A 15,776-nucleotide genomic window follows, 5' to 3' on the forward strand; every position below is an offset into this window, starting at 1 on the left:
TGAGTAAATAATATTTGACTGGATGTTTTTCAAGACACTTCTATACAGCTTAAAGTGACATTTAAAGGCTCAACTAGGTTATTAGGTTAACTAGACAGGTTAGGGTAATAAGACAAGTTATTGTATAACAATGAATTGTTCTGCAGACAACCAGGGAAAAAATGCTTTAAAAGGCTAATAATTTTGACCTTAAATTAATTAATTTGACCTTAAAAATTTAAAAATTGCTTTTATTCTAGTGGAAATAAAACAAATAAGACTTTTCCTAGAAGAAAAAAATATTATCAGACACACTGTGAAAATTTCCTTGCTCTGTAAAAATCATTTAAAAAATGTTTTAAAAAGAAAAATTTAAAGGCTGGCTAATAATTCTGACTTCTACAGTTGAAGTCAGAATTATTCAACTGTAGAATTATTATGGTTACTAATTATATGGTTACAACGACTAGATGGATTTATGCTTTTCCAGTTTTATCTGGAGTGTGTCCTAGACCATATACTGAAGTGGTTCGAGTAAATAGATTTAAATCCATCTCCAATATGTTTCAGAAGGCATTTATGCTTGTCCTTTTTTTGATCTGTTGTCCAATTTAAAAAAAAAAAAAGCACATGAAGTAACCAGATGAACCAACGCTTATAAATCTTGCAACAATTGCATTTATCTGTTTCAGAGGAAATTGAATACTTAGTGTGAAACTGCCCTGAGACATGTAATGTATTTTAACAAAAAACATTGACATATTTTTAGGAGCCTGGGTAGCTAAACCTTTTAATGGGCAAAAAAAAATAAATAAAAATAAAATAAAAATAAATAAATAAATAAATAAATAAATAAATAAATAAATAAATAAATAAATAAATAAATAAATAAATAAATAAAAAAAACATACATGGTAATATGATTGACACTGAAATTTCAGAAGTCAATAGTTGTGTAATATCCCTCAGTAACACTCTACTTTAATTTTCTCAATGAGTATTCCAATGAGTTCCCATATCTGGGATTAAAAGTTTTGAGAGTGAGGACTTGATCATACCAAACTCACTTTTTGCAATGAGAGATGCCTTTAATAATGGTTTTCTAATAACCGTGAGTGTTTTGCTCAGGGCTTATTTTTGCCATTGCGCTTTGAATGCCTGAAATTGAAAAAACTCAACTCTGAGAGGAAAAGAATTGTATTACGTAAGTCATGTCTTTTTTCATTGACCAATCAAATGAAAGCAGAGGCAGTTGAGGTAATTTGTTTTGTCAACACGACTAGGGAGACATTTAAAGATGAAGGACAGACTAGTGGTCAATTTCTTGACTTATCCAAAGCTGTATGTCTTCACAAATTGTAAATATATCATCATTATTAATTATTACAATTACAACAATATCAACAGCGGGGAATGCACAGAATTTGCAGCTGATTTGGTGGTTGCCTAGCAACATAAAAAGTGCAGCGCAATTCTTTTTTCTTGTCAACAATAAAAGGCAGTGTGGTGCACCTCACAATCTCAGAATAAAAAATCCTGTACTTAGTGTGATTGACCCCTAAGTTTTATGTCAGAATGTTCAGTTTTGATTGAACTTACTCTTTAACTTGTGATTTGTCACCGCTGTATTGAGAAACTTGAACCAAAACAAAAAGCTTATTCATTCATATTTGATCAAATCATTTCAAAATCTGATCATCTTATAGTATTTAATGCCAACTGAAACCTCTATAAATCTCCCATGTGCAACAGGACACACATCAGCAATGAGTTCAAAAAAGCCTAGATATTACATCACTAGTGATGACGGCATCAGTACATTCAAACCAGGCCACTCTGGACATTTGACAGTGTCTTTAACGCCAAATAATTGGCTAGACAATGGCAAAATAAATTAATAAATAAAAATAAAAATAGATGGCTTATAGCTAAGGAATAAGATGGATTTATTAGATAGCTATTTTTATCGGATGCTAAATTACTTTAGACAAATTAAAGTAATGTACAAAAGCAAAATCTGAGATGTAATACATAGCAGAATTTTAAATGTGAATAAATATACAAATAATAAAACAAATTCTACAACAAATTTTGTTATTTCCTAAATATCTATAAAATAACATTTGTTAAATAATAACAAGATTTTTGGTTACCAGTACATAAGCACTGGCCAATATAAATAATTATTTTATTTAGATTTTATAGTTGCTCATGTATCTTGTTTCTTGCATTTACAAGTACTGCAAGTACTGACATTATAGTGTACAGCAATATACTGTAAATAGATTTATGGTTTTATTTAAAAAAAAAAAGGAAATGTAATATTTTAAACATAGATGGAATTAAACAGTAAACTTTCAAAGATTATTTTTTGTAAAATCACACTAGTTCAGCAGTCACTTCTTATTTTTTTAAAACCTATTTTTAAACTGCGGCTTTAAATATACTAATTTAACTGAAAGAAAATATTGCCTTTGGCATGACAATTTGTTATTTTCTAGTAAACAAAATAGATAGTTTCATATAGCCTCTGTTTTAAATAAATTTTCTAGTAAGCCTACTACATAAAAATATATAGTATTAAGGAATGTTTGTATTATATGTTGAACTTAATTGTTATATGATAACTACGGTACACTTAAAATCGGAGGATAAATATAATTGTCACAGTGTCTCATTAAATTTAGTGGCACATGGCGATTGAATGTTCTGTAAGCAAATCTTTAAAGACATAAACAAAGAAATAAACACAACTTAATTACATCATTAGATTCAAATATACTTTTTTGTGCATGTACAATGGTTCCACATGCTGTGTGTGTCCTGTGGAGACAAATTTAGATGGCCCCTTAAATGCAGAATAAGTGACTTTGAATGGAAGAGAAACACCATGCAGGGCATTAAACATAAATACACAACATTGCATTTTGCATTTGGATTGAAAATAAATAAACATTTTGTAAGTATGGTGGTTAAAGTCACAGTCACAGAACATTTAGAAGAAGAACTGAATGAGATTTGCAATTTTTTTTTTAAGCTACACAGAAAGTACAAAAAAATCAGTAGTGCTGAGCGATAGTCAGTTTCACTTCTGTGATTCAGACATCACTAAAAATAGTTAATGAATATCTAAAATTTGAATTAAAAATAATAACATGTGAATAGTAATAATATTTGCCTTGGGAACGTGCATGTACATCACATATAATGTATCTCTTTAATTAAGAGAGTGTAGAAGAGCAGCAGAATTTTGCAAAGATAATCAAAATGGAATATAAATGTGTAGTTTCAGAAAAGCACCGAATGATTCAATCTTCAATACTAAATAACAGTCAATCAAACTATACATATAGTCAACTATTTTAGTTTACTTTTATATAAATTTAGGGGACAACTGTCATACAGAAGTGTTCAAATGTAATGTTTCAATAAGATGTCAAAATATGGGTAAAATACTGTAATGCTCCAAAAACGATGAATCATAAAAGATGCTTACATAAAGATGCTTTTATAATATAATTAAACTGGGTACTTATTGAAATTTATAAAGTTAGTAGATCTTAAAGTTTGAGGCCAAACTTTATGGTGGCTTGAGATAGCCTGTTGAAAGTAGTTTTAGTTTGAAAATGTATTAAGTTGGCTAAAATAATGTTTAAGATCCCTGCAGTCAACAATGTAACCACTTTATAAACTGAAGCAAGCTGGTAAAACGCTTTAAAGTTGATCCCTGTGTCTGTGGTTGTTAATAGCATGACATAGATATATACACTAGGTATTACATACGGACCCAGAGCATGCATCAATAGCGCTGCCACAGTTGTACAGTGCTCCCAGAACTAAAGTAATTCAATCAGTCAAGACAGTGTGCCACCCAATGGAGCCAATGTGAAAATGCTGGACTTTAGCACTGTGTACAGGTGTAGAAATGAGCAAACAAAGAAAAAAAAGCACAAAGGCAGAACATTTCATATGTAAGATTTAGTTTTTTTTCTTCGTTTTTGTATGTTATTAACTTTTGTGCTAAACAAGTAACGTTATTCATGATAATACAGTTACTCACTGCATTCACCATAAGGCAAAGTAGCACCAACTCGCTCTAAACACGAGGCTTATGCTAGTTTTGTTAAATAAAATAAGAAATGCAAAAAAAGTTGTATTATTGTAGGCAGTCGTTCATAACGAAGATTCATTCACAAATCAGCTTCTGCCTCCATCAGAATGAGTAGTGAAAGCAGGAGAGGGGGTGTTTCAAAACACGGATTAGATCAAATTAAACAGGGAGGGAAGATATTACATTTCCATGCACACAAACGCATGCTCTTTGTCAGCAATGCCCATGCGGTCACTTATCTATCAATGTAGAAAAGTAATGTGAAATCATTAATAATGCAAAATTGCATAATGACCACTGGGAAAACTCCCAGATATATGCATATTTGTGTATATCTCTGGCTCTGGATGGCCACAGTCCTCCACTGCTCCTTGGTCCCGCATTCATTTCAAAGAAGAGCTACCCTGTACTAAAATGGCAGTTCTGTTGACGCATTCCTTTCAATAGACAACAACAGCTTAGGCAAAATCTAATGTAAATATCTATGATAGCATGATACTATAGCATGATTTTAGTATGGTTCTAGCATAGATTAGCATGTTTTTTTGCATGAATAAACATGTTGTTAGCAAAATTCTAGCATGAAGTAGCATGATTCTAGCATAAATAAACATAATTTTTAACAAATTAGCCTGTTGTTAGCATATTTCTAGCATGATCCTGCTAAAAAAAAACAGCTTAAACCAGCCTAGGCTGGTTGGCTGGTTTTAGCTGGTCGACCAGGCTGGTTTTAGAGGGTTTTTGGCCATTTCCAGGCTGGGAGATGACCAGCTTGACCAGCTTAGCCAGGCTGGGAGCCCAGCCAAAACCAGCTATGTCCAGCTTAAACCAGGCTGGTCAAGCTGATTTTAGCTGGTCATTTTCCAGCCTGACCAGCTTAGACCAGGCTGGAAATGGCTGGAAACCAGCCTGAAAATGGCTAAACCCCCTCTAAAACCAGCCTGGTCAACCAGCTAAAACCAGCCAACCAGCCTAGGCTGGTTTAAACTGGATTTTTCAGCAGGAGAATTATGATGTTGTTAGCATGAGTCTAGTAGAAGTTAACATGTAGCCTAACTACCATGATTCTAGTATGAATTAGCAAGTTATTAGCATGCTTTTAACATTGATTTACATGTTGTTAGCATGATTCCAACATCAATTAGTATGTTGCTAGCATCTTTCTAGCATAAATTAGCATGCTGCTGGCATGATTCATACATGAACTAGCATGTTAGTACAATTCTAGCAATAATTAGCATGTCGTTAACATTTTTATAACATGCGGTAGCATGTTGTTAGTATGAATCTAGCATAAATTAGCATGTTGTTAGCATGATTCTAGCATGAATTAGCATGTTGTTAGCATTATTCTAGCATGACTTAGCACGTAGCTAGCATGTTTCTATCATAAGTTAGCATGTTTTAGCATGATTCCCAAATAAATTAGCATGTTGTTAACATGACTTCAACTTAAATTAACATGTTGTTAGCATGATTCTAACATGCGTTACCATGTTGTTGACATAAATGTAGCATGAATTATTATGCAACTAGCATGATTTTAGTATGAATTAACACATAACTATCACAATTTACCATGAATTTGCATGTTGTTAGCATGACTTCAGTACAAATTAGCATGTTGTTAGCATGATTCCAAAATGAATTAACATGATGTTAGCATGTTTCAAACATGTGTTAGCATGTTTTTAGCATGAAACTATCATAAATTATCATGTAACTAACATGATTCTATGGATTAGCACATAATTAGAACAATTTACTATGAATTAACATGTTGTTAGCATGATTCTGCCAAGAAGTAGCATGTTGCTAGCATGTTTCTATCCTAAGTTAACGTGTCGTTAGCATGATTCTGCCATGAACTAGCATGTTGTTAGCATGATTCTTGTATGAATTAGCTTGTTGTCAGCATGATTCTGCCATACATTAGCATGTTGTTAACATGATTCTAGTATGAATTAGCATATTGTTAGCATGATTCTATCCTGAGGTAACGTGTCATTAGCATGATTCTGCCATGAATTGGCATGTTTTAGCATGATTCTAGAATGAATTAGCATGTTGTCAGCATGTATCTGCCATACATTAGCATGTTGTTAACATGATTTTAGTATGAATTAGCATGTTGTTAGCATGATTCTGTCATGAATTAGCATATTGTTAGCATGATTCCAGTTTGTATTAGCATGTTATGATTTTGCCTTGAATTAGCATGATGCCATGTGTATCTTTTATGAGCATGATTTACGTATGAATTAGCACATTATTAGAAGAATTTACTATGAATTAACATGTTTTTAGCATGATTCTGCCATGAATTAGCATGTTGCTAGCATGTTTCTATCCTAAATTAACGTGTCGTTAGCACGATTCTGCCATGAACTAGCATGTTGTTAGCATGATTCTAGTATGAATTAGCATGTTGTCACCATGATTCTGCCATACATTAGCATGTTGTTAACAAGATTTTAGTATGAATTAGCATATTGTTAGCATCATTCTAGTTTGAATTAGCATGTTGTTAACATGATTTTGCCATGAATTAGCTTGTTGCTAGCATGTTTCTATCCTCAGTTAACATGTCGTTAGCATGATTCTGCCATACATTATCATGTTTTTAGCATGATTCTAGTATGAATTAGCATGTTTTCAGAATGATTCTGCCACATTAGCATGTTGTTAACATGATTCTAGTATGAATTAGCATGTTGTTAGCCTGATTTTGCCATGAATTAGCATATTGTTAGCATGATTCTAGTTTGTATTAGCATGTTGTTAACATGATTTTGCCATGAATAAGAATGCTGCCATCTGTATCTTTTATGAGCATGATTTAAGTATGAATTAGCACATTACTAGCACAATTTACCACAAATTAGCATGTTGTTAGTAGGACTGTAGTAGGAAATAGCTTGTTGTTAGTATGATTCCAACATTAAATAACATGTTGTTAGCATGATTCTAACATGTGTTAGCATGTTGTTAGCATAAAACTAGCATGACTTAACATGTAACTAGCATGATTGCAGTATGAATTAACATGTAATTAACACAATTTACCATGAATTAACATATTGTTAGCATGATTCTGCCATGAATTGACATGTTGCTAGCATGTTTCTATCATGGGTTAACGTGTTGTTACCATGATTTTAGTATGAATTAGCATGTTGTTGACAAGATTCTGCCATGAATTAGCATGTTGCTAGCATGTTCCTATCATAAGTTTATCTGTTGTTAGCATAATTCTGCCATGAGTTAACATATTGTTAGCATGATTGTAGCATAAATTAGCATTTAGCAAGCATGTTTCTATCATGATTTAACGTTTTGTTAGTGTGATTCTGCCATGAATTAGCATATTGTTAGCATGATTATGCCATGATATAGCATGTTATTAGCATGATTCTATTATGAGTTAAGGTTTTGTTACCATGATTCTGAAATAAATTAGCATTTTGTTAGCATGAATCTAACATGAAATAGAATGTTGCTAGCATGTTTCTATCATGAGTTAACTTGTTGTTAGCATGAGTTTAGCATGAATTAGCATGTTGTAAGCATGATTCCAACATGAATTAACACGCTGTTAACATATTTCAAACATGTGTTAGCATGTTGTTAGCATTGAACTAGAATGAATTTTCATGTAACTAACATGCTAATAGCATAAATCCAATATAAATTAGCAAGTTGTTAGCATGATATTAGTATGCATTAGCATGATGTTAGCACGATTCTGCCATAAATTAGCACGTTGCAAACATTTTTCTATCATGAGTCAATCTGTTATCATGATTCTGCTGTGAGTTAACATATTGTTAGCATCATTTTAGTTGAATTAGCGTGTTGTTAACATGATTCTGCCATGAATTACCATGTTGCTATCATGTTTCTCTTATACATTAACGTGGTTACCATGATTCTGCCATGAATTAACATTTTGTTATTATGAATCTAACATGAATTAGCATGTTGCTAGCATGTTTTTATCATGAGTTAGCTTGTTGTTACCATGATTCCAACATGAATAAGCATGTCGTTATTGTGACTCTTGTAGGAATTAGCATGTTGCTAGCATGAATCCAACATGAATTAGCATGTTGTTAACATGATTCTGCCATAAATTAGCATGCTGCTAGCATTTTTCTATCATCAGTTAACGTGTCGTCATGTTTATTTCATGAGTTACGTGTTGTTACCATGATTCTGCTATGAATTAGAATGTGGTAATCATAATTTTATTAAGAATTAGCATTTTGTTAGCATGATTCTGCCATAAATCAGCAAGTTGTTAGTATGATTCTGCCATTAATTAGCATGTAGTGAGCATGTTTTTATCATGAGCTAACATTTTGTTAGTATGATTCTGCCATTAATTCGCATGTTATTAGCATGATTCTGCCATGATTTAGTATTTCATTATTATTATTCTTTTATGAGTTAATGTGTTGATTAACCTGATTCTGCGATGAATTAGCATTTTGTTAGCATGAATCTAACAAGAATTAGCGCGTTGCTACCATGTTTCTATCATTAGTTAGTGTGTTGCTAGCTTGATTGCAACATGAATTAACATGTTATTAGCATAAATTCAACATGAATTAGCATGTTGTTAAAATGATTTTTACATCTGTTAGCATGTTGTTAACATGAATCTAGCATAAATTATTATATTGTTAGCGTAATTCTTACATGTGTTAGCATTTTGTTAGCATGGATCTACCATGGATTATCATGTAACTAACATAATTCTACTATAAATTAGCACGTAACTAGCACAATTTACCATGAATTAGCATGTTGCAAGCATATTTCTATCATAAGTTAGCATGTTGCTAACATGCTTCCAACATGAATTAACATGTTATTAGCATAAATCCAACATGAATTAGCATGTTGTTAGCATGATTTTTACATGTGTTAGCATGTTGTTAACATGAATCTAGCATGAATTATCACATAACTAGCATGATTTTAGTATGAATTAGCACATTACTAGCATGATTTACAATGAATTAGCATGTTGTTAACATGACTCCAGTACAAATTAGCATGTTGTTAGTGTGATTCTTACATGTGTTGGTGTGTTGTTAGCATGGATCTAGCATGAATTATCAGTAACTAACATAATTCTGGTTTAGGTTAGCACAAAAATAGCACAATTTACCATGAATTAACATGTTGTTAGCATGATTCTGCTATGAATTAACATGTTAGCATGATTCTGCCATGAATTAGCATGTCGCCAGCATGTTTCTATCATGGGTTAACGTGTTTTTAGCATTATACTATGAATTAGCATGTTGTTACAGGTTTTTCCCATGAATTAGCATGTTGCTACAATGTTTCGTTCATAAGTTAACATGTTGTTAGCATGATTCTGCCATGAATTAGCATGTTGCTAATATGTCTCTATTATGAGCTAATGTGTTTTTAACATGATTCTGCCATGAATTAGCATGTTACTAGCATGATTCGATTATTAGTTAACTTGTTGTTACCATGATTCTGCCATGCCATGCTTTATTAACATGAATCTAACTTGAATTAGCATGTTGTTGGCATGATTCTAACATGTATTAGCCTGTTGTCAGCATGATTCTAGTATGAATTAGCATGTTGTTAGCATGATTCCAACAAGAGAAAACATCAACTACAAAAACACATAGCTCCTGGGATGTATTTGCTGCTCTCCAGAAATGTATACAGGGGTACGTAATCAGAATGAGCGTGAAAACAGAAAATAACTGCCATTCTGGAGCAGAAGCATATTTAAATGACCAAAACAAACTTGAATCTTGCACTTGAATGTATTCATATATCAATATGTACTAGCAAAAACATGGTAAAATTAGCGTTCATTCAGACTTTAAAGTCTTTTAATAAGTACTCAAATTAAGTTTTTTATTCTAAATATGTTAAAATACTGTATCACTGAATGACATTTTGTTCATTGGCTTCTGTAAATCATGGTAAAATGTATGACACTACTACTTTTTTGATGCTTGGAAGGACGTTTTTGTCTCTAAGCCCATATTCTGACATCATGATTACAAAAGTGACATCATTTTTGCCAACATGATACAAATGCAAGGCACAACAAAAGTTTACACTAGTGTACAAATTCTTACCGTTGGCAATGATTTACGGCTGATATTTTGCACAGCTACTATTATATTTGTTGAATTATGGTTTAAAAGTCTGAAATTGCCAGGATGCCCATCTTTTGTATTGTTTCAGAAATGTATATTGCATATCTTTCCATCCTCAAATAAAGTATTTTCAAAAGAAGACACCACTCAGCACTACTTGTAAACAGTCCCATACTTTTTCTATATATTGTATACTGGCTAAGAAACACACACTGCAAATGTAGAGTTACAGCAAACATGGTAAGGGAGTGAAAATATCTATTTAATTTAGCAAAGTTCCTTACTTCAAAGCTCTCCCCTAGAAACCAAGGGCAGAAAGTAGTTTTAAAATGAGCCGAATGCCATTCTGATAACCCTAATCTTCCACTTTTTTGTTGTTCAATGTGATTGCTGTGCAAAGGGCCTTCATTTTCATTTGGCAGGAAAAGCCAAAGCATTGCGTGACAGCTGTTCAATTTGTAGTCTGATAAAATGGGTTTCCTTGAAAAGTTTTTCTGAATAGAGGAATTTGATGTCAAATGAGTTCAGATATGACTTTTTATAACATAAATTACACACAGTCATTGCTGAAAGGTACATTTTCAAACGTAAAACGAAAACTTTAAAAGGTTTCTACATACTGTAAGATTATACAATGAGATTCTACTCATCCCTTGGCCCCACTTTATATAAGGTGCAATTAAAGTCAGCGTAAACCAGAAGTAGGCAGCGATGCAAACTGTTGTAACTATCTTGATTGACTCTTTTTTCAATATTACAATGATTAAATAAGCTCAGAGTCTGCTGGGTACATACATCAATAAGGTATAGATAGCTAATAAATCAAAGAAACATTGAACTTCATTGTTTCTTTGCCTACTTTCATTTAAAATTTGGGTCGGGTTTAATAGTACACCACCATTTTTTTAAGGACTACACCACTGGTCTAGATCGGATATGTGGCTGACCGGAAGTGCAATATGCACATTTATATAGCAGCATTTTTTTTATAACACTGTATTAAAAAAAATCATATTTTTACAGTGCTGTGAGCGTTGAGTTTAGGGTTGGTGTGGGAGTAGGTGTTAAAAAAATACAATTCATTGGGTAATTTAATAGACAGCATAAATAATGCTTGGAACAACTACTGTTTTTACAGTGCTATGAAGGTTGGGTTTAGGGATGGGGTGGGGGTAGACATTAATAAAATACAATAAAAGGGAAATTTAATAAATAATAGAAGTAATTCATGTTAACTTCCGGCCGCAAACATATCAGATCTAGCAACAACCAGGTATGGTGAAAAAAATACTTCCATCAAATTACTGCCACCTAAATGCAGAAGCAAATGGTCAGACTTTGATTGAGGATTAACAAAAGAAGCATTTTTTTAGAGGGTTACACTTAAAGAACAACTATATGCATTAGCATAGCATATTTTTACATGGACTTTAACCTGGTGGCAAACATTTACTGCTATTGAGGCACTTTATACCAATACAGGCTCACTGAATTCCCTGTTATTTCTGTTAAGAGACAAAATTTTTGTCTACGCAAAGCCAAACTTTACTGGCTTAATTAAATAATTAAAAACCAAGGCATGATCATATTTTATTTTGGTGAAATAAGTGTAATCTAGAGGCATTTGCTTTTCATATAAGCCACTTCAGATACCAAATGTTCAACTAAAAGTCAAGATAATATTTGTTGTTCCTAAAACCTGGAAAAGTGTCGACATTTTTCAGAAAGTTAGGGGATCTTTGCGACAAGCTCCACCATCTTGTGGGCGTAAACAATAAGGATGAGCATTTGAAATGTACAACATACACCTGAAGTAAAGTATAGCAAATTCACAAAAATGTAGACAACACCCTCTAGTGGATTTGTCATTTGAAACGTGCAACAAAACATAGATGGAGCAACATATTTTACCTTTCGCAAACTGTAGGTTGAGGCGCACACTTTCTAATGAGCATTGGCTGATTTATACAGTAGATTACAAAAAATCAAGCAGCTTTATTGTTTGAAACATGAAAAAACTGTGTCATATTAGCTTTTTTATGTATTACAGACTGAACAGAAATAACTGAACTGAAAAGTTATCTGTCAACGAAGGTGGAGCCTCAGAAACAAACCTATCTATTATGTAATTATCACAAAAGAAGATTTCAAAAGGTGAAGTTCAAAGGTGTTTACCAGTAGAAGTAGTTATAGCAGAGGAAGAGGATAGAGAACAAGGTTTTGGTTTTAGTTAGGCAGTAGTAGTCCATGAGGAGCTGCCACTGACCTCTTGTTTTATTTAATTGCTTTAATAAAATGTTTAAACATTCACTGTTTTCCTGTCTCCGCCATAGTTTTTGAACCTTGTTGCAATGACTGTGTGCAATTCATGCTATATAACAAAATTGCTAATGTTAAATACAGTTCTATCATGACAACTCTGAGAGATTTAGTTTAGTTAACAATGTGTATACATGTTTATGTATTTGGTCTTGGTATCTATATATAGGTGAAGCAGGGGTGGGGGAGGGATCCAAAAATATGCTGCTGATTCCAAATGTAAACAGCACTAAGGTATTTTAAATGCTGAAGAGCAAGCTCATTGGCCACTGAGGCAACAACAACCAATCACCTGCGCCATGTGGTATGAGACATTGGATAGCACCGATCAACCTCTAAGCCATTAGAATTTCATAACAGAACTTAGTGTTTATCATGCTAATGAAATAAAACTAAAAATCCATTCAAAAGTACAGAGGAAACCCATGGCAAATTAGCTATGTGAGTTGGCCTACAAGTTGAGGTCATAGCTTTACTTAACTCTTGACTTTATTTGTCACTAAAGTTCTGCTGCTAATGACATTCCATATTTTGGTAACACTTTATTTTGATGGTTTATTTGTGTATTAGTAGACTGTCTGCTTAATATCTGTTGATTTTGATAACGCCAACCTAACAGTCTACTTATAATCTAATGAAAATCAGTTCCAATGTAACTTAAATTCAACAAACGGACCATCAAAATAAAATGTGACCCATATTTTCAACCAAGACTGCAAAAAAGCTAAAAGAAGACAAACAAATGAAGGATAAATTTGAAGATTTGTACATAGCTTGATTTGTAGAAGCCAAAAATACCTTGTGCAAACGTCAACTACAGGCAAGCCCAGAATTATTAATACCCCTGGGCTATAAATAATTTTGAGCTTGACTGTATATTCATATCCTCTTTTGGTCAGTTTAAGTGATGAGATGACCCACCATTGGGAAAGAACTGCTTTAGCTATGGACAAAACATGGACAGTGACAGTCAGACAAATTGTGACATTCCATAAAATGCAAATGACATTCATGAATCATTTCTGTGGTGATGTAAACAGATTTGATGATCCGGCACAACAGATGGTTCCATCTGGAATAGCTACACTATCCTTGTTGTGCCAAAACGGCACCTTCTCCTGTCAGGATCTTTGCTAGGAGAAGAGGGGCAAGCTCTTCTCCAGGTGCAGGGTTTCCCCAAGGTGTATAGGGTTGATTCAGAAAAGAAGTCAATGCCTTTTGCAGTAATGAGACTGATTAGAATGATAAAGATAAGTAGGACATTGGTCCACTAGTGTATTTTCTGCACCAGAGTTCAAGGCTGGCACTTCTTTGACCGTCCGCTCGACTGCAGTTTTTTTTTTTACCGGTGTCAAGTTTGGATCTTCCCAGCGGTTTGGGAAGCGGTCGACCGGTGGTGGGTCTGTCAGGACTAACTGGGCTAGTTGGACTGTTAGTAGCAGAGGTTCCTTCGGGTGTTCCTTCAGTGATCTCAATGCGTGGAGGCTCCATCAGGTCAAAAATGTTGAAGGCAGCCGGTTCAGGCTGACACATTACGGAAGCATCTGCAGTGTTCTGTCTTACCAGACCATTCGCTCCGGTTTGGACCCCAACAGACACCCGTTCACTCAACTGAGAGGAACTGGTGCCAGTGGCAGCCTCCCGGCACATCGTCCACATGTTATAGCACTGAGTGAAATTAAAGAAGTTGCTGTTGAAAGTTTTGAGTTCCCCGCAAACATCCCTGCGCAGCTCCGCAAGCTCATATCGCATCGCTGATATTTCCTCTTTCCACTGCATGTTAAAGGCGGCCACCATGTTTGCAGACTCTTTAAAAGCCTGAATAGCCTGCGGGACAGGAGGATCTGGTGGGGGCTGGGATGGAGGCGGACATGGGGCTCCACGGTATGGATGTGTGGAGGTAGGAGGAACAGAGATAGCTGTGACCGTGGAGCTGGTGCTGTGTTGACTTCGTGCCGCATTTTCTCTTTCGAACCGCTCGATTTCCTGATAAGCTGAGGAGCTGGCGCCATCATCATCCTCAATCATATCCTCATTTAGCAATGAGGTTCCCTCCATTGCATCATACCCCTCTGGAACACAAATTTAAATAGGGAGATTCAAAGGAATGAACAGCTGTGTAATTCGGCAAAGCCTCTCACTTGATCTAATGTCAACACTTGCTTGGTGTCTCAATGTGTGTATCTGTGTATCATGAGTATGTGAAGAAAGACCCTGTAAACAATTTTAAACTGCATTCTCAATCCTGCTCCTGGAGATAAAAGATGCTTCAGAATTTAGTTGCAACCATCATCAAACACACCTAAAGGATCTAATTAAGGCAATCAGGATCACCTGATAAATGTTTAAAGGTATGTTAATGCAGGTTGGAAATAAAATTTCAGGACAGCAAATCACCAGGAGCAGCTCCTACTACACTAGTATCTAGGAGTAAATTCAACTGTTAACTGTTAACTGTGAATCAACTTAAATGAAGAGCAAGTAGATTTGAAATTCATCGAAGTAGGGGGTCTGCTCTGCTGTTGATTCTAGATTGCATATTAACAAAACTTTTTGATTTGACTTTTACATGAAGCAAGTAAATACACTTCCAACTAGTGCAGGGGTTTTCCTAGACCTTTTTCACTGGGGTATGAGCTGATGCCCAGTAGAGTATCGCTAATGAAACTTTAATCACCTATGGGATTGACATATCTCAAGCATGGGAAACCTCGGTTATGGAGGGCCACAATCCTGAGTTTGAAACAGCAAATCAATGTCTTAGGGGTTACTATAAGGTTGGAGCAGAACTCTGCAGGACAATGGAACAGATCTCTCCCATCCCTGATGCACATCAACCTGAGAATGATGTTCTAAACTACTATTTCAGAAATAAAGTCAAATGTTATCATTATCATCAGTTTAAAATATAAACCAACAACATTAGATTTATTAATTATGAATTAATAACTCTAGCAAGAGTGTCATAACCTGTTCTTGGAGGTCCAGTTTCCTGCAAAGTTTATCTCAAACACAATTGTCTAGAGATGTCTAGTACATGGCAGAGCAAGTTTGGTCCTGAAAAGCAAGAGTTTAGCTTCAACCCATCTCAAAAAGACCCAAACAACTTAATCAAACCTAAGGGTCACTAGCAGTATGCTCCATTTAGAAGGGTTCATCCCTATGCTCGTAGGCTTTACAGCTTCAAAGGGATTATAGCATATCCT

At 34.3% G+C, this 15,776-nt stretch overlaps 1 protein-coding gene and 1 long non-coding RNA gene across 8 annotated transcripts in view; one reads left to right on the plus strand and one right to left on the minus strand.

Moving 5' to 3' along the window:
- Positions 1-15,776, minus strand: part of dlgap2b (discs, large (Drosophila) homolog-associated protein 2b) — a 249,446-nt gene that overhangs the window by 28,854 nt on the left and 204,816 nt on the right. For 3 of the 7 annotated variants that reach the window (XR_012395695.1, XM_068215567.2, XM_073933250.1), the window contains exon 7: positions 13,042-14,642. The exons of 3 other annotated variants lie outside the window; for them this stretch is intronic. Coding sequence is in view for 3 of the 4 variants with exons in the window: in XM_068215567.2 (XP_068071668.1) it covers positions 13,807-14,642 (836 nt within the window). In the remaining variant the exon portion in view is untranslated. Of the gene's footprint in view, positions 1-12,467; positions 14,643-15,776 lie in introns of those variants that run through there. One more of the 7 variants, NM_001423487.1, reaches the window with a different exon arrangement.
- LOC141379263 (uncharacterized) lies at positions 7,560-13,866 on the plus strand. Its single transcript, XR_012395774.1, has 3 exons — positions 7,560-11,337; positions 11,451-11,513; positions 11,625-13,866. It is a non-coding gene; the product is annotated as an uncharacterized lncRNA (long non-coding RNA).

This window comes from Danio rerio, chromosome 20 (assembly GCF_049306965.1).
Source record: "Danio rerio strain Tuebingen ecotype United States chromosome 20, GRCz12tu, whole genome shotgun sequence".
NCBI classification, from domain to species: domain Eukaryota; kingdom Metazoa; phylum Chordata; class Actinopteri; order Cypriniformes; family Danionidae; genus Danio; species Danio rerio.